General features: G+C 41.3%; 1 protein-coding gene across 1 annotated transcript in view; it reads left to right on the top strand.

Moving 5' to 3' along the window:
* Nucleotides 1-20726, top strand: part of ATP2B2 (ATPase plasma membrane Ca2+ transporting 2) — a 1801891-nt gene that overhangs the window by 1748053 nt on the left and 33112 nt on the right. The window contains exon 24 of the mRNA XM_029600768.1: nucleotides 16252-16359. Coding sequence (XP_029456628.1) covers nucleotides 16252-16359 — 108 coding nt within the window. The remainder of the gene's footprint in view (nucleotides 1-16251; nucleotides 16360-20726) is intronic.

The raw sequence follows: 20726 nt of genomic DNA on the forward strand, positions 1-20726 counted from the left end.
AGCATCCTTAGAACTGACCAAATCAGGTGAAGATATACAGCTGGGATTTTAAGCTAAAACATAATTTATATGTTTATGTATATTTATACATATTTATAGTCTTCTAGTTGCTTTTATAAAATGATGTACAGTTTAACAAATCACATCCAAAGTAGTAATTGACCCTAACAGATATCTCCCACTCAGTTTATGTGATCAAATAGCTCCTTCTAGTGGTTATTGACATGCATTGGAAATCAAATCACAAGAGCAGCAGATTTTATAACTTACAAAGCAATAGCATCCATTCTTCATCTAACACCTTTCCTATTTATAGTTACTTGGTTTTTTCCCTTGTTTCATGTAAACCGGCCTGATATGAATCCCTTTCATGAAGGCCGGTATAGAAATATTTTAAATAAATAAATAAATAAATAACTCGTGTGTGATGGACTGTCTATAATGCACAGTTTATTTAGAAAGGCTAAATAGGTTAGGGCTCTTCAGCTTGGAGAAAAGGCGATTGAGAAGGGATATGAGAGAAGTTTGTAAAATCATGAATGATGTGGAACACATTAATGGGGAATGGTTACCCTTTCAAATAGTATTAAAAAGGGGTGGGACACATCATTAAACTAACTGAAAGCAGACTTAAAAACAAATTTAACAAAGTTTATTGCCACAACACACAATTAAGCTGAGGAGGCAAATGGTCAAGGTTAATAGTATAGCTGGGTTTTAAAAAAAAGGTTTGGACAAACTTCTGGAAGATAGGTCCATTAACAGTTAGATATGGGGATTGCCTCCTTTTACTTCTAGGAATGAGTAACAGGGAATGGATCTCCCCATTAGGATCTTACAGGTACTTACAAGTGATCTGAACTGGCCAGTGTCGGAAACAGGGCCCTGGATTTGATGGACCAATGGGCTAACCCTGCCTGGACCTTCTTATGCTCATATGTTCTTAACTTTATGACTGGTTTATCTACATGTATGCTCAGAGGAATCTATGAATACATGTCAGAGCATTTTGGAGTGCAGGCTACTCAGTTGCACAAGAAAAAATAGTGTTGTCTTAATTTTATATTAGTAAAGGTTTTCTTGGAAGACAAATTAAGTGTATAAAATTGAGGTAATGATTATAAATTTAATTAACTATGCAGGCTTAAGCAATATAAGCTTACTTAAATCTTTATCCCAGATCAGATCTACAGTTCTCCTGCTGTTTTACAGAAAAATAGAACAATAGCATTCTGTTTGTGATTATGAGAACTAACAGGATGGAATGTACTTTCACTGTTATGCAGAAGTTACAAACACATTTGATAGTGTTTGTGTAAACATAGTTTATGTTCTCTTACTAAATACCAGAACCCAATGACTTTAGGTATAATTATTAAGTAGTTTCACTGGTGGCATATCCAGCTCTTGCTTGTACCATGGAGAGTGTTGGTGCTGCTGATTCATACTGGCAATAGCAGTTCATGGTGATAAGTGGAGTGGGAATTGTTACTATTGTACCTCCTTCCCTACGTTATAGTACTCCAAATTAAAATACAGTGCTAGCAGAAAAAGACGTGCTATACTGCCAGGGAGTCACTACTAAAACCCTGTTCTTTACTGCAGTGTTTCTCAGCTCAGTCTTGAAGGCATACTTAATCAGTCTAATTTTCTGGATATCTACAAGGAGTATGCATGAAATAGATTTGCCTACATTGGAGACCAGGTGTGCAGAAATCCGTTTCATGTATACTCATTATGGATTCCCTGAAAACTAGACTGGCTGGGTATGTCTCCAGGACTGGATTGCCTTACAGTGAATGCAGATTTTTTACAGTAGTTTTCTTTTCATTTATTAAGGACTCCCCGCTGAAGGCTGTCCAGATGTTGTGGGTCAATCTTATTATGGACACTTTTGCCTCTCTTGCTCTGGCTACTGAACCTCCAACAGAGTCTCTACTGCTGCGGAAACCATATGGGAGAAACAAGCCTCTTATTTCACGTACTATGATGAAAAACATTCTGGGGCATGCAGTGTACCAGCTCACTCTCATATTTACCCTGCTTTTCGTAGGTAAGAGAAAAATAAGTATTACGGAACATAATTGTTCTGGCTTGGTAGATGTTGTCCCTGAACCATCTCATGTACAGGTGGGTATGCCGAATACATTAGGCACAACTGCAGTCCAAGCCATTTGCATTTTTGCAGTGGTAGCCTGAACATTTTGTTTCTGTTTCTGCAGATATATCGGCAGTGAATATGAATAAGGGCATACTTTTCTTTCCAGACATGGTCGTTGTAAGAGAAGAGAAAACATGTTTTATTAATTCCAAAGATTCTTGAATATTATTATTATTATTATTATTAATAATAAAGTGTGTAGGAGCACAGCCTTAAAGTCAACAAAATTATAAAAGTGAATGAAATCTGTGAAGCCCCTGGTTGTTGAAAATGGTTTCCAGATAGTGTTTGCATTTTAGAGGGCAGGATCCATGGTTACAAGCCCCATCCATTGTTCAGATATTCTTCTTTAGAAAGAAGGAATAAATGATCAAGTCCCACATACATGTTTTAAAATGTTGGTCATAAAAAAAACAAGATTCTGACTATGGAATACTTACTGTTAATAAAGATGGGCAGCATGAACCTGAGTGCAAATAACATGGTTTGCAATTTGGCTGTGTGTGGCACCTGAGCTTAAAAAATCAACTTGGAGCAGTAAATTCAGCAAAAAGAACACATAATGCCAAGTATTAGATTCTGTAATGTCTATATTCATCCGCTGGCTAGCTAAAAATGTTAGCTGAATAAACGTATCCTGCTAACTAGCTGGTATAGGCAGTGGCATGGGCGCATCACTGAACATATCTGGCTGTCTTAAACTTACCACCTTAAATGTAGTTGTTTGCAATATTATCACCAATGGACCATCATATTAAGACCGGTCTCTTTGACCTTCATTGCTTTGATGAATCCAGCAAGTGAAACAAGATAAGTGAATTTTATTTGCAAAGAAAATCATAAAAAAATTAAAAAACTGGGAACTTGGACTTATGATTAGAAGTAAAGCAATGAAGGTCAAAGAGATTGGTAGTGCTTAATATGGTGCTCCATTGGTGATAATATTGCAAACAACTACATTTAATGTGGATATAAAAGGGTGGTGTGTTATTCATTGATGTTTTAACAACTTGATGTGACTCTTTGTATTGTCTTAAACTTAACCAAATAAGTTTACCTGGCTAACTTTAGGACTGTTTTTTGATGCTTCTAAAGCTATCGACCTAATTAGCTACCTCCCACCATTGTGCAGGAAAGCCCTGTACCTCGTTTTTGTGCCATGATAAAAAATCATGCCACAGTACAGCCACAATATAGTGTTGTCAAGAAGGGCCAAATATCGTGAGGACACCCCCGCAATGATTTAGTATATCTCCCTATTAGCCGGACAAACACACTGATTATGGATCGCTGTATTTTTTCTAGTATTTTTTTTTTTGCAGAATGAATAGTAACCAGGGCCAGCGGAAGGCATTAGGTGGACTAGGCAGCTGCCTAGGGGGCCGGAAGTGGGCAGGGTGCCGCAGTCGATATGAGGGCACCATTTTTGAAAGTGAACGAGTCATGTGGCATGATGTGTAGATTGGCGTGATTGCGGAGGGAAAGAGAGATCACTTGGTAGGGTGACATCACTGCCTAGGCAGCTGAACATCTTTGCACCAGCACTGATACTAACCAATTGCAGAATACATTATTTTCTGAACTGCCACTTCCTTAACTGTAGCCACTTTTTCAAAGTATGCTCATCCCAGATCTCTGGTGAGAAATAAATGTTTTTCTCCTCAAAATATTACTTTGCCTGGTTTTCTTTTTCTGTTGTTCTTAACTCATGGTCTTCTTTCTACTTTCTCAAGCATACAATTTTTGTACATTTTTACAATCAATAGCCCATGTTGTAGGACAATCTATCTGGATAAATCCCTTAACAAAATTGTTCCCCCCTTGACTATAGGCCTTATGAGGTCCATATTCAAAAGTTAGCCAGCTAAATGAATGTTTGGGCACATATCCAGCTAAATTCTAGCCAGATAAGTTACAGGCATTCTCTGGGCATAACTGGGAGGAGTTGAGTTAGCTAAGTTAACTTCCTAACTCCAATATTCAGAGTTAACTGGATGACTTAGGCCTCGATTTTCTAAGGTCGCAGACCTTAGAAAATCCGGCGGTAACAGGGGGCGGGCCTGCGATAGCCTGCAGCGATACACTACGAAAATGACCCCCTTAGCTAGCTAAGGCCTGGATTCACCATTCTATCGCAGAATGGTGAATCCAGTGGTAACGGGGACTGAGGGGCAAAGGGGGGGGGGGGCGGGCCTGCGAAAGCCGGCAGCCATCGCACCACCACGGTGTTATTGCCGGCTTTCGCACCCAATAGCACCACCGTGAAAGGTAGTGCTATTGGGCGCGCTACTGGCGATGATAACGTGGCTTACCTTATCGTCACCAGTGAAGACATCGCGGTGTCCGCCCTGATGCCGCCCCAACTCCTCCCCTCACCGCCCCAACTCCACCCCTAGCAAGCTATCGCATGCGATAAGCTTTACAAAATGACCCATTAAGTCTGGTCAGGCCATATAGCTCTCCTAATGTTATTCAGCTATAGTTATCTGGCTAACTTTAAGATAGCCATCTAGATTCAAGAGTGCGACTGCACTCTTGAATATACCTCTAAAGTTAGCTGGATAAGTTTATCCGGCCAACTTTTATATCCAGGCTGTGTCTGAATATGGACCTCAACATATTTATTTTTTAATAAAAATGTCATCCCTGAGATCACTCTGCAGCAATTTATACTGAATTTATAGTATGGCAAAACAAATGGGACGTGCATTTGCAAAGCATGAATTCTAAGCAGAATTAAAACAATGGGCAGCAGAACCTAGAGTGCAACAATTTTGGAGGTGGCACCAGGGATTTCTATGCATGAGCACACAGGGGGTTCTGCTGGATGACTTGGTTAACGTCAAAATCTTAGGTGGCAGAGAAGCAACTGCAGGGAACAGGTGCGGAGAGGGAGAGACTGAAACAGGCAGAGTACAGAGCAGACCAAGAGAGACCCATTTTGATCCCTAATCCAGCCTCCCCTTCCTTACTGTCTTGCAGGGAAGAGGGTAAGGTTGGAATGCACAAGAGTTCCATTTTAATCTCATACTTCTGTTTGTAATTTGTGATTACTTATACTTACTCTGTATTTTGTGAGGCTTTTATTGTGTGCTGTAGCTCATTCTGTTTTCTTCACAGGAGATATATTGCTAATAATAAATATCACTTTTTAGGCTGCCTTTCCAAAAAAATGTTCAAGGCAACTTACAGCATTTTTTAAATTCAGGTACGAAAAAAGGCTCTTCCCCAAACAGTTTATAATCTAACTGGGTTCCTGAGGTAATGGGAGATAGTGACTTGCTCAAGGTCAGCAGGAGTGTTGGTCTATTGCTTTCCTCTCTTCTCAGCCCATTACTCTAACCACTAGGTCACTCCTTTTCCCAGCTGGGAAGAATAGTAATATTGTTCAATGTCCTAGTATAAAATTTGATTTGCTTCCTTGTCATAGAAAGGGTTGTTGCTGTTTGAGTTCTGGAAGTTCATGATATTTCGGTATGGGACATTTACTGTATAGGTTCTAAGTAATTGTTTTGCAGGGTTTTATGTTACTTCACCTGCCTAGTAATGGAAAAAGTCGTCACTGTTTCTGAGATTACAAAAGATTACAAAAGTGGGTAATATAAGGAAACGTCCCAGCCAGTTATTCATTTCAGAGATGAAGTTCAGCAAATGTGGTATAGATTTCTTTTAATTTATAAATGTTATCTCTTACTTGATTTTATTTTCCAGTCTACCACCAAAATACAGATGACTCATCAGACATTGTGACATGATTTTCAGAAATATGACGGTAACTTTAAAACTGCACACAGGCGCATATATACACGTGACCAGATGTGCTACAATTTTATATCATGCATGCACATCTGTGCACATGTCATAAAATAGCCCTGGCGCATGTATGTGTGCTCCTAATTTTAAGGTGATACGCCCACAGCAGCGAATTGTCAGCTTTCAGACGCGCAAGTGAGGGAATTTTATAACAGGTGCACTTCCAGGCCAGTTCTACCAGTTCATCCATCAGTTTGCCCAGTCTATACCTAAGTCCTCAAGCCCCCCCTGGTTCTTTAACCTGCATTCACCCAAGTAACCCCAGATCCCTTAAGCACTTCTCAAATACCTGGAAATAGTTTTAGATTTATACCTCATCCATAGCAAAAGTAACTTTGCACTGAAATATACCTGGAAGCGCACCCAAACGCATAGCTACATGCATAAATATCTCTTGGTCCCAGTCCAGAATGCCCAAGCCCTACCCATGTTCCAACTTTGTATTCCTGATGCGAGATATTCATGCATCGGTACTTGTACACATATATGGGAGGCTTACAAATTAAGTGGACTCGCGCATGTGCTAGATGCGTGCCCGTCTCCCAATTTGACGTGCGTCCGCCTTCTAAATTTCACCTTTAAATGTGTCATTATATATATATAGATAGATACAATATATGTAGATCTTCAACCAATATTGTTGATTTAACACTACTGTTACCTCCTTTAAATTTATTGTAATCCGTTTTGCAGCTATTCATGGTAAGAAGCAGAATATCAAATGCCAATAATAAATTTTATAAATATATATATATATATATATATATATATATATATATATATATATATATATATATATATATATGTCTTGCCAACATCAATGACTTCCTCACCAACATCCACCTCGCTCTAAACTCCTCCAAAACAGAGCTGCTCCTTATCTCTCCTCACCTCCCTCCCAAACCACCGATCTCCAACGATCCAGCTTTCAACGTCATAACACCCCAACCCACAGTAAGAGACCTTGGGGTTATCATAGATCAACAACTCAATCTCAAAAAACAGATCAACTCCATCCTCAAAGAAGGTTTCTTCAAGCTTCACATCCTGAAGAAACTCAGACCCCTCCTCAACTATCATGACTTCCGCACCGTCGTCCAAGCCACCCTTTCCTCAAAGCTGGACTACTGTAATGCCCTCTTCCTTGGCCTACCCTCCTCCACCACCAAGCCCTTACAAATGCTCCAGAATGCCATCGCCAGGGTCATCACCAACTCAAGGAAAGCTGATCACATTACCCCAATACTCAAAGAACTCCACTGGCTCCCCATCGCATCCCAAATTCTCTTCAAAATTCTAACCATAGTGCACAAGTCCATCCACTCGCACAATTCCAATTGGTTGGATGAACCCTTTCGTCCTATACGCACTGAACGACCCACTCGCACTGTCAACAAAGGCACCCTCTCCATTCCCCCTTTGAAAAAAGCCCACCTCTCCTCTACTAGGGACCGTGCACTATCCATTGCAGGCCCTAAACAATGGAACGCCCTCCCTACCACTCTCAGGCTAGAGCCATGTTACGCCAAGTTCAGAAAAAAACTTAAAACATGGCTCTTCCGACAAGCCTACCCTGATTAAGTACACCGACTTCTGCAAGTATCTTGCCTACGCCTTGTATATTCCTGTAAATAGTCCGTTGCAGTTTTTATTTATTGCTTTAATTCCTCCACCTCCTGCTCTTTGTATACTCCTCCTTGTTCGCCCTCCCTGTTCATTGTAATTTCTACCTTTAAAGTTACATTGTAAACCGGTATGATGTATGCATACTAATACCGGTATATAAAAGTTTTTAAATAAATAAATAAATAAATAAATAAATATATATATATATACACACACACACACACACACAGTTCAATATTTAAAAGTATGGGAATAATTTTCAAAACTATGCATGTTGGCTCAAAGTCATGGGTATTTTTACCTATAGGCTTTCGACCACTTCTCAAGGGAAATCACATTTCCTTTAAGCTGGTACTTTTAGGTGTTTTTACAGTGAACCGTTTTCAATAAACTTTTTTACCCATATAAATTATTTTTGAAAATTGTCCATCCTATGTCCCTTTATGTGTTTATACAGGATTGTTCTGTGGGGGGTGTTTTTGGGGGGTCATCGTGACTGTTGAGTTTATCAGAATCTCAGAAGAAGGTGTGACCTATGGCTCTATATGTTAGTGTTTGGAGTGCAAGGCTCAGGGCTGGTAGAAGAGTATCAGACACCCAAGGCAAATTTTTAGTCCTGTGCTCCTTTCCCCTGCCTCAACTTACCTATTGGCGGAGACAAAAGGAGAAGGTGGGGAAAACAGCAGTTTGTGGCCACACTCGCTAGCCATGTGGGAGCAGCCCAACCTGGTAGTGAGGAGGAGGGCAGTGAGAGACTGAACCAGCAATGGATGGGAGCATTTCTTGACAGCTCCAATCCAATCAGATGTGAAGAGAGATTTGGCAAGAGAAAGACAGTAGGAGTTCTTTGGCTCAGCTGTCACTGTTGTTGAATAGTGAGGCAGATCTGGTAATACTAGGGGTTACTTAAAATTGGGTGGGCAACACCCAGATGTTTCTGGGATTTTTCCAGCCCCCAAACTTTGGCATGCTAGGCAACTGCCTAGTTCATGTAATGGAAAAGCTGGTCGTGGTTTGCTTAGAGTGCCCAATACCCTTGTACAGGTCCTGATGTGGAGAGTGTAAACTTCACTGTCTGCTTCTCAACAATGATTCCTTAGACAATCCCTCCCTGTTATTGATGATTTTTTTTTTTGCCAAGGATTCTATTGACAGCATAGAATTTACACTTGTAAGTTTGTAGCTATTGGTTTCTTCCATCCTTGAGACTGACAATGTGATCTGCATGCCTTGACCTTGCATCAGGCAGTGAATCTAGTAATATGCGGTACATTTCTTTGCCATATGCTATATTTATTTATACTTCACATCAATTAAGGTGAGATTACAAACATTCTGCATGTGAAATACAGGTAGTACTCTTGAGGTAAGATCTTCATGGTTCATGTGTCTGTTCCCTCAGAATTCTGCGGCATTTTAATAGTCCGCGCTGTAGATCTTCTTGTATCATTGGCATACTAATAACAGTACTAATTATGTTTCTCTTTGAGTTCAGCAAATGGCCAGTTTCAATGCATGAATGAACAGTAAACACATTTTCTTTTACTTTTGTTTTAAGGTGAAAAAATGTTTACGATTGACAATGGCAGGAATGCACCACTCCACTCTCCTCCCTCCGAACATTACACCATCATTTTCAATACCTTTGTTATGATGCAACTATTCAATGAAATCAACGCTCGCAAGATCCATGGAGAGAGAAATGTTTTTGATGGCATCTTTAGAAACCCTATATTTTGTTCTATTGTTCTAGGCACATTTTTTATACAGGTAATCATTCAAACAAAAAATAGCAAGTGCAACAGAAACACATAGCCGTGACTTACATACTGATGACAGTTGCTATTCCTTAATATCAACAATGAAACCAAGTCCATAGAACTTTCATTTGCTATGGCTAATATTAGGTATGTGCTTTCGTTTTAAATGACATAGGTGATGTCAATGATGTTGTGTAAGTTGTGTCTTGCTGTTTTCAAAATGAAACAATAGAAAAAAAAAGTGTTTTTCCTTCTATCGATTTTAGTGTGCACTATTTCTGAAACCTAAACAAAAAAAGTTGGGGAAAAAAAGTAAATGACATGGAAATGTACCCCCAGATGACATGAAACAACACGACATGAAATGTTTGGGCCTGCACACCCCTTGCTAATATAGCATCTTAGGATTCCACATGAATAAAGGGAAGACCATAGTAGAAGTAGTAGAAATGTTCAAACTTTTATAGAGAAGGATTGCAAACTAATTTCAACCACTGCCTCTGTTGTATGCAAATATATTTCATGCATATTTATTGTGGATATCCTGAAAACCCGGCCTGTTTGTGGTTCTTGAAAACCGGAGTTGGCGACTCCTGCTCTAGGGGGTGTAACGGAACCTGTGATAGGAAGGGCTGGGGAATTCTGTATGTTGGATGCAGGTCACATGCAGAGGGCGCTCCCTTAAGGGGGGGGGGGCAAGGACTCCTTGTTAAATGCTCATATGTTGACCCTGTCATGCACAGACAGTGCACTAACATTTAACATCAGCATAAAGAGGCTGCAGTAAATTTAACTCCTGACTTTTTTAGTAATAGCATAGTCTTGACTAATGATGTCACTGCCATACTATTTACGTATTGAACATGCATAAGAATGGTATTTTTTACAGCATATGAATTGACACTACATAGCACATTTTTAATCCTATTGTAGGAGCTTAGCATATTGCCCATTTTTTATGTGCTTGATAAACATAGTACCCTTAGTATATATATACCCTATATATATATATATATACATATATATACTAACAGGTACTATATATATATATATATATATATATATATACACACATATATATACTAACAGGTACTATATATATATATATATATATATATATATATATATATATATATATATAACCAATATAATCTGCTGTTATATTGGTTCTATACGTTTGAGAGAAATGTTTTTATGTTGAATGAAGGCTTTGGTCAACATCCATGGTGGATCCATGGAAATTTCTTGTATTCTAAGAAGCTGAATTTCTAAAGGATTTATGTGCATAAAATTTGGTTTATATGCATAAATCACCTTTTGAAAATCGAATGAGTGCTAATAGCATGTAAAAGAACATATGTAACTCATTTATTTATGAACTTTACCCTTTTTCACAAGATGCATTCTGGGAGGGCAGAGTTGGGACAGGGAAAGGATTTATGTGAATATTTTTTTATTTTCAAAGTATACACATAAATCTACATGCCCCAATTTACACCATGTAACTTTGTGAGTGTACTGTGCATTCTCATGAATTATCAAAGCAGACTTATGTGCATAAGACTTTAGACCGCATTTTCAAAGCAGTGCAACTTCATACATGTAGATTGATGTGCATAATTTTGAATACCTAAAGTATGCTTGTAAATCCTTTGCCTTCCCCAGCTTCCCCTCCACCCCCGCCCAGGATGCCTCTTGTGAGTGCACATAAAAGAACATGTGTAATCAAGTTATGCATGTCTTTTTACATTCACTGGCCTCAGGTTGATTTTCAAAAGGTAATTTACATGCATAAACCAGGTTTATGCATGGAAATCCTTTTACAGATCAACACCTAAAGAGGCAGTTTTCAATGCACCTATTTGCAAAGTCTGTGTCTCCTTTACTGGCTGAGCTATTCATCAGAGACTTCAGCTATTTCAAAACTCACTGCAGGCTTACTAGTGGACAATAGTAGGAGGGAGCATGTTAGTTCTTTTCCTTGAAAACCTCCACTGGTTGCTGTTTCATTTTCAGGTCTAATTTAAGTTGCTATATGTGGTACGTAAGGCACTGAATAAAAGTGAGATACATCCTTCCAGTGCTGCGTACACCTTCTGCAGAAGCCCTCCTTCAGATCACCGCCCCATAGGAGGTGAAGCTCATTTTCTTTTTCAGCCTGTTTTATTACTTTCACTTCCTGCTAAAGCCCATCTTCTTTATGATTTCCTCCAGTTCAGAGAATCAGTTAATACTTGATTGTTTACATTAGCTTTTAGTTGTTTGCTCGTTGAATTTAAAAGATTGATGTAATTCATCTAGCTATCACTGGATTGTTTTAATAGAATTAGTATATGTATTTGATTGATTTTAGATGGAGAATCACTTTGGATTGTTCAGGATATATTTTGAAAGTTTCTACCATCATAAAAATGATTTTTTAAGGATTTATTGGTATTTTATGTTGTATCAGATTTTTTATTTTGCATCTTGATTTATGGGGATTTTATGTAATCATTTTTGTTTTATGGCCATTTAGCCATTAACTGTTTAATGTTTCTTAAGGGCTTGAGACTGTAATCTTTTTTGTGTTTGTTATCAGGTTAGTTTAGTTTGTTATATGTTTGATAGTTGTTGACAGTTTAAGATTTTAATTATTTTACATTGTTTATGATTTAAGGTTATTGTATAGTAGATTTGAATATGACTTTGCTGTAATCCACCTCGGAAACATGTTGAAAAGCTGGATTTCATAGCATTTAAACAGGTTAATCCATGATCAGTAGGTTATGCAAGTCTATCAGCAGATGGAGATGGAGCAAAGCTGATGTCACAATATATATACCCCTGCTCTGACATCAGCCCACCAGTATTCTCCATCTCCAGCAGATATTAGAAGTATATCTCCCTACTGGGGATTGCTTGTTTAAAAAAAAAAAAGACAGAAAGAAGGAGCCAGTATTTCAAACTCCTCCTGTAAATCACTAAAAGTTAAAAGACTATCCTCGTCCCAGAGTTGGGCAATATTGAAAGGACCCAGATGTCACCACTAGGGATGTGAATCGTGTGCCTGATCGTTTTAACGATCGGGTTCGGCTGGGGGGGGGGGGGGGGGGGAATCTGATCGTTAGAGATGTGAATTGGGATCGGTTCCGATTCCAATTCACATCACTAATTTTTTTTAGTGAGGCCCGCGCCGATAAAAAAAACAACTCACCCTGACCCTTTAAAATTACCCCCTTAGCCTCCCCCACTCTCCTGACCCCCCCCCCCAAAAAAAACTTTTTACACATACCTGGTGGTCCAGGGGGACCACGGGAGAAATCTCCCATTCCCAGGCCATCAGCTGCGCTAAAAAAAATGGCGCCGATGGCCCTTTGCCCTTACCATGTGACAGGGCAAAGGTAGCGCCGGCGCAATTTTTTTTTAGCGCAGCTGATGGCCTGGGAATGGGAGATCGCTCCCGCGGCCCCCCTGGACCACCAGGTATGTGTAGAAAGTTTGGGGGGGGGGGGTCGGGAGAGTGGGGGAGGCTAAGGGGTAATTTTAAAGGGTCGGGTGGGGTTTTTTTTAATCGGGCCATCGGCGCCATTTATATTAGTGGCAGCCAAAATGGCGCCGATGGCCCGAGAGCAGGAGATCACACTGGGACCCCCCCACTGGACCACCAGGTAATTTAAAACATTTTGGGGGGCTTCGGGAGGGTGGGGGATTTGTTTTAAAGGGTCGGGGTGGGTTTAGGGGTTGTTTTGGTGTGCCGGTTTTCCTGCCCTCCCCCGATTTATGATTTTTCATGATAAATTGGGGGAATTTCTATTGTATCGCGACTCTAACGATTTTTGACGATTTAAAAAATATCTGACGATTTTTTTAAATAGTCAAAAAACGATTCACATCCTTAGTCACCACTCCCTAAATTCTTTGGAGAAGGGGCAGCCAGAAAGTTTAGCATTCCCATATATGGGGGATATAGGGGAGAAGGCCTCACCTTGAAGGTTTAGACATTTCTGCACCTGAGTCCACACCTTCAGAGTGTACGCCAAGATATGACTACCCCTACTAACACTGCGCCAGAGCAAAGAGGCTACTTGGAGAAATGGCAACAGTTCCAGCACCGCCAACTCTGTCTGAGATTGCTCCAAAGATACCCAGTGTGTATTCACATGCCCAGCCCATGCCTTCAAGCACACCAATCTTGCCACCCAATAATAAATTTTAAAATTGGTTAATGCCATTCCCCCTTGCTGCTTAGGCATCCATAACTGTTGGAGATGGATTCATGGCTTTTTATCCCTCCATATGAATTTAGCCATATGGCCATGTAACTCATCAAACACCTTTAATGGTACAGAATATGGTATATGCTGGAATAAATACAATGGTTTTGGTAAAACATTCATTTTAACAGATTTATCTGTCCTACCCAAGAGATTGGAAGACCTGCCAGTCTTGTAATTTCTGTTTCAAAGTACTGATAGTTCCCAAGTAATTTTTATTATACAAATCCTTATAATTTTTAACAATATGTATCCCCAAGTATTTAAAATTATCTGTATCCAGTCAATACTAGATCATACAAGCAGGGATATATTTATAGAGGCTTCCACCGGAGCATGATCTGATAAAATAGATGCTAAGATTTTACTATATTGAACCCGAGACACAAACAGTGGTGTACACATGAAATAGTTCAATCAACTGTACATGTTATGGCATGAGGAGTAATAGGAATAATCATGCTCAGTAGGATGTTGCAAGCACCAAATATCAGTGAGTTGAAAGGTCTATCAATCCCTGGGAGCTAGGAGCACTAAGGGACCTCAGTCGCAATTGAGATGTTTTGTCCAATAAGGGATCAGGGCAGGTATTCCAGTCACCACCCACCTATACAGAGCTTAGTATATCCAAAGATTGCTATAGTATCCACTAACGTCTCATAGAACTTCACCTGATCAAAATTAGGGCCATACAGCGTGAAGTTGGTAGAGTATAAAGTGCAGTTCAAAGTCACATATCTCCCTTCAGTATCTACCTGCTGACGATGCACAACTAAGGGGAGATGTATGTCAATTAAAATCCAAGCCCCTCTACTCCTGGTATTATACGAAGAAAAATATACTTGACCAACCCACCCTTGTTTTAATTTTGCATGCTCTGTATTTGTCAGATGGGTCTCCTGGAGGAATAAAATTTGTGCACCAGCCCTACGGGCAAACTGCAGTACACATTTCCATTTAATGGGGAAAGAAAGGTCCCTGACAATTAGGGAAACACATTTAACCATGTACATTATAGAGTCCCAAGTTGCACTAGACTCAATATCCCAACCAGAAATGCAAAGGCATTTCCCAGGCAACCGTGTATAAACCTTGATACTAAAAGGAACAAAGGCCCCCAAAGGCCTTGCTGGAAAGCACTCTTTCTGCATTCCAAATGTAGGACAAACATTAATATAGTATGCTCCATAACCCCCCCCCCCCCCCCAATTACCCCAACTCAGACTCTCATGAACCAGAAGGAGAATAACCATCACATCCAAATGCCATGTTGTCACCCAACTCATTTTCTGATGGCTCGTTCTATTCAGAGGCCGACTCCTCGGCACAAGGCACACAGTCAGCTGGTATATTAATAGTCAGCCGGTATATTAATTTTTGCAGGATACCTCGGCCTGCATCAAAGATATAGAACAACTGCTCGCTTCTTTAGACTGCACTTGCTAAAAAAAAGGAGCTCCAACGAACACCAGGATAGATGAAATAATCAATTACAGACGTGAGCGCAAGGGAATCACCTCCTGCTCAGATCAGCACATAACCAGAGGTCTATGCTATAATCAAGTATTGTTAGTATGTCCACAGTTGACTTTTGCAGAGAATACTGGTGGATTGATGTCAGAGCAGGGGTACATATACCGTGACATCAGCTTTGTCACGGTATATGTACCGTGCATAACCCACTGGTCGGAGATTAACCTGTCTTCATTAGAGAAAAGGAAATTATCAGGTAAGTAGTAATTTCTCAATATGAATATAAAGCCAGTAAATACATAAATAAATAAATATGTATTTTACACCAGTTGACTTTGTACAGATTTTCAAAGGGAAATTTTGCATATACTTTCCCATTGAAAATTGCACATAACTGACCTGTGGACTTTGCATCTGCTTTTTATGTGGGCTTAATTTAACTGGAAAATGGCAGACAAAGATTTATAAATGCAAAGCACCTGCACTATTACCTAATCCCACCCAATGCCTCCCCTTAACCCAGCTAAATGTATGCGTGATGTGGAAGCCCATGGGTATTTTTAGCTAGAAAATGTTCAGAGTCCTTTTACCTTGGAGGATTTGTATTTACCCAGGCAAATGGAATTTGAAAATTTCCCTGTAAATTCTTCCGAGCATGCTTTTTTTTCATTGTGGCATTCTTTTTATGAACAATCAGTCATTGTGTGTTCTGGCATAGCTGTCCAGACTTTGTCACTCAGAGTAATGAATGACCATGAGAAGGAAAACACAGAACTATGAGGTCAACATTCAGCTGGTCAGTGAGCAGGAACATTACCCAGGTAACGTTACTGAAGTAACTTTACCCAGATATCCAGTGGATATCCACTGAATAGACCTGGCTAAATTCACTTGAGTAAAGTCACCCTGGTAACTTTAGCAGGCTAGTGCTGAATATCAATGCTTGCCGGCCCTGAAACTGCCCCCATCACTGCCTCTTTTTATCTGGTGAAATTCTGGCCAGACAAAATGTAGCCAGGAGTGCAGAAATTTTCACATCTCTGGATTAGCCTGTTATCTCGAAAATTATCCATACTAATCCCTTTGAATATTGACCTCAATATTTAATAGTGTTTTTTTTAAGAATATATGGAATATGCTTTTTTCTTATTTAATTTTTCAGATAGTAATTGTACAGTTTGGTGGGAAGCCTTTTAGCTGTTCTCCACTTCAGCTTGATCAATGGATGTGGTGTATATTTATAGGATTAGGAGAACTTGTATGGGGCCAGGTAAGCATCATCTAATGATTTGAAAAGATCTAATGCCTGATTGGATGAGCTGCAAAAGATTAATTATCTTATTTCTTATGTTAATGGGATCCACATTAATAAATGGGGGGTGGGACCTCAGGAAACACTGGCAGATTGGTTTGGTGAATGCTCACATTTTTAGGTATGAAATTTGTGCACCAGGCTATTTTATTGGTTTACCTTATGTATGTGTTGCATGACAAAAAAGGTATTGCAGTCAGAGTGACCAAAAATTGTCATGTTTCTGTCACAGATAACATAAACTGTCCAATACAATGTACATAAATTCACTTTATTTCTCCATGTAATGTGTAATGGTTTTGATCAATTATTCATGTAATACAGTTCATTTTTATCGCAGGCATTCCACATAAGACTTTGATTAGAAAGTATATCTACTCATTAATTTCCTCAGTGTCCATCTTGCCATACAAGCACCCTGTAGTCTCATCTCAAAAATGTGTTTCTCTGAACACATGACACCTGATTTATGAAATGTTTCTGCATACGCACAGATTGGTACAAAACTCTTGCTAGATCTGCTCAAGCCCTCGATTCCTTAACATTTTTTTTTAACCATAACAAATTCCACATCTCGGCTGCAGATTTCTTAAGGTAGGGTAAGTTTCATATTCCCCCAAGGATCTTGAAAATGGGAAGTAAATGAGGAGAGGCCCAAACCTTTTATAACCTACATGTTACTGGCAAAGTGTTACTTTTAAAGGTGAATTTTAAAAGCCCGGCACGTGCATTAATTAGGGGATGTGCAAATATGTTGGGCTCACACGCGCCGAGCAGATTTTAAAAGCTGCTGAGATACAAACGTATCTACCGGAGTTTGCACATCCCAGAAGGTTTCAAAAAAGGGTGGGCCGTGGGTGTGGCCTGGGCAGGGCATGGGCGTTTCAGGACATGAACCTGAGATATGCACATAAATAATTACACAATCTGGAGTGAGCCAAGCCTCCCTGTCATGCTATCGATGACATATAAAAAAATAAAGGAAAATAGGCAGATCTGTGGGGTTTTAAGAAATGGGGCTAACTGGGGGAAGTGAAGGCTGCTAAACTTGGAGGGGTTTGGAGGACCTGTCTCTTAACTGGGAAAACTGGGGATAAACTAGTAAAACTGGAAATTGCATCAGCACATGGCCCTTTTAAAATCCCCCGATTTACACTTAAAATTTGGCTCACATGTGAGCGTGGCCAGGTTATTTTATAACATTCACGCATATGTTATAAAATAGGCGTGGGCCGTCAGATGTGCACCAGTGTACGCCCACATGCCAATTTGAAAGTTACTGTCCCTATGCGTCCCCTTCTGTTTACGTGCGCTGCTGACAGCAACTACTTTAAATACAAGCATATATTTAGTTCTTCAGGATGTTTTTCATGGGGTAATATAGTTACATGGAGTCATGGACTGATGTAGTTAGCTGCTCCTGCCGCCACACTGCCAGGCAACAACAACTCACTTCAGTGTACATGTTCAAAAACAGAAATTACTATCAAAGTTAAACCATCATTCTTTAGACTGGGACACTATGGGATCAACATTTAAAAGTTTTCTGTTTATCTAAGTTAGCCAGATAGACATAGCTATTGAGCAGGTCTAACAGGTGGATAAGTTATCCATCTAAGGCGGAAGATTGCCACCTAGTCAGGCAACTTATCTAGCTAAGTAGTGCCACCCCGATCTGCCCATTGCCCACCCACATATTGACCGGCTAAAAGATAACTGGATAACTCACTTTTACGGCTATCTAGAGGCTGAATATAACCGGATATTCTGTGGCCTCTAGATACCTACTTATCTAGCTATCTGCCTGCTGAATATCAGGCTCTGTATCACTGCAGGGTTAATTCAGCCAGCAAAAGTTATGTGGATAAGGTTGTTTTTTACAGCTTCTGCGACCACTACAGCCTTTCTTCTTTTCTTCCCTCCTCTTTTTTGGGTAGATTTTTAAAAAATACGCGCTTGTGTCCATGTGCGTGTGCTACCCGGCGCACACACATTGATGCGTGATTTTATACCATGCGTGCGCTGGTGCAAACATGTTACAAAATCAGGGGTGGTGTGCACAAGGGGGGAACATTTTTGCGATTTTCGCATGGTGACGCTTCGGGGCCTTTCCCATTTCCCTCCCAGTCCGCTCCAATTTAGGGCGGACTGGAAGGGAACTTTCCTACCCTCTAACCTCCCTTCCCCTTCCCCTCTCCTCCTCTAAAAACAATTTTAAATGTTTTTACCTTTTATTTTTCAAGTTACTTCAGGGCCCGACCTGAATTAACTTGCGCTTGCCGGCAGCCGGCCAGCCGGCCAGCTCGTGAGGCTCCAGGACTGCCCTACCCCTCCCCACCCAAAACACGCCCTCCGGCCCGCCCCTTCCAAGAGGTCCTGCACTTGAGCATGTCCCGGCCTTTACACACGTGGCCGGGCCTCTTGGAAGATTCGCCCGGCACGTATAAGGCCCGACCACGTGCGTAAAGGCTGGGATTTACACGCGCCGGGCATTTAAAATCTGCACTTAAGTCTTTAAATAATATTTAATAACTGCCTTTCTCACAGGACAAGCAGGATGGTAGTCCTCACATATGGGTGACATCACAGGATGGAGCCCAAGCACGGAAAACTTCTGTCCAAGTTTCCAGAACTTCGACTGGCCCCTACTGGGCATGCCCAGCATGGCACTAACCCTGCAGCCAGCAGGGGTCCCACTTCAGTCTTCTTTTTTCCGTGCAGCAGTAGCCTCCCAGTTAAGGAGCTCTACAGAGATTCCTGATAGGAATTTTCCTCACGGAATTACTAAAAGTTAATTTGCCCCACAGGGGTCCCTCCTCTAATTTTTTCAAGCCGCGGTACTCCGGTAAGTTTTTATCCATTTTTCCATCGATTTCCATCGAGTTTGGCCCTTGCGGCCTACTGGCCGTTGACCGTACCGCGGCTCAATTTTTTTACATGGCCATGGCGTCGGGGTACCTTCGGTGCCCGGACTGTAATTGCACCATGTTCATCACAGACCCCTATAAAGTCTGTGTAATGTGTCTTGGACGAGAGCACGATGTCTTGACCTGCACCAAATGTGCCCTAATGACACCAAAAGGAACTTCTCTTCCGTGTTCAAACCCTGACTCCGTCCATTGCATCGACATCGTCAGAACAGGCACTGTCAACTTCACGCCATCATCATCCACCGGCTGGTGACCGTCTGGCATCGACGACATCTCGGCCTTTGACACCCTCTACTCTCCTTCAGGACTGAGGGGATCGTAGAGACAAACATCGCCACCGGCATAGAAAGTCTTGGACCATCAAGGGAGCAAAATCATCGACCTCACCATCGTCCAAGCCGCTGTCGAAGAAACCCCGTCCAGAAAAGGCACCGACCTTTTCAGTGACCGGGTCACCGAGGCAACCCTCCCCCAATAGGGCATTGGGAGCCGCGACTCCGCCTTTATCCGTGGTCCCTCCGGCTATGCCTCTGCCTCCTTCTTCTGTTCCAGAGCCGGGGCTGCTTGCTCCAGGTCTCCGAGAAGGACTGGACTGGAAGGTTCAGGAGGTCATCGACAAGGTGATGCAATGACTCCAGGTTCCTCCGGCACCGACACTGGTACTGACTGCAGAACCGATCACCGACTCGATTCCGGCAGCATTGGCACCGCTGCTTTCCAGGATGGAAGTGCTCATAGCCGCTTTTCCACTGATGGACCCTGGGTCACCGATGGCGCCGGTGCCCTCCCCACTCACTCTGTCATCGGGAGGAGAAACACCGTTTCGCATCCCTCCTTCGGGAGTTCTGCCTCAGCCATCGATGCCGATATGTCCATCGCCACCGATCCAACCATCGGTGCCGATACACCCATCGGCGCCACTGAGCCATCCATCGATGCCCTCAATGCCTGCGCCAGTGCCTTTGATGCCTTCATCGGTACCTCCAATTATTCCTTCAATTCCTTCGGAGCCTAGCCCAGGACCTTCAGGTATCCCATCATCCTGTCCCCCTCTACACCCTAGAGGGGCAGGTACTAATCCCTATGATACCTGGACTGATGATTCGTCACCAGACACCGATGATTTGCCTTCACCACCTTCACCCACTGAAAGTAGAAAGCATTCTCCTCCAGAGGACCTTTCCTTTATAAATTTTGTGAAGGAAATGTCTGAATTGGTTCCCTTCCAATTACAGACTGAACAGGATGATAGGCATCAGATGATGGAGTTGCTCCAATACCTGGATGCTCCCAAGGTAATAACCTCTATCCCTATCCACCAGGTTCTTCTGGATCTCCTGAAGAAGAACTGGGAACATCCTGGCTCCATTGCTCCAGTCCACAGAAAAGCTGACA

The sequence above is a fragment of the Rhinatrema bivittatum genome, chromosome 4, assembly GCF_901001135.1.
Source record: "Rhinatrema bivittatum chromosome 4, aRhiBiv1.1, whole genome shotgun sequence".
NCBI classification, from domain to species: domain Eukaryota; kingdom Metazoa; phylum Chordata; class Amphibia; order Gymnophiona; family Rhinatrematidae; genus Rhinatrema; species Rhinatrema bivittatum.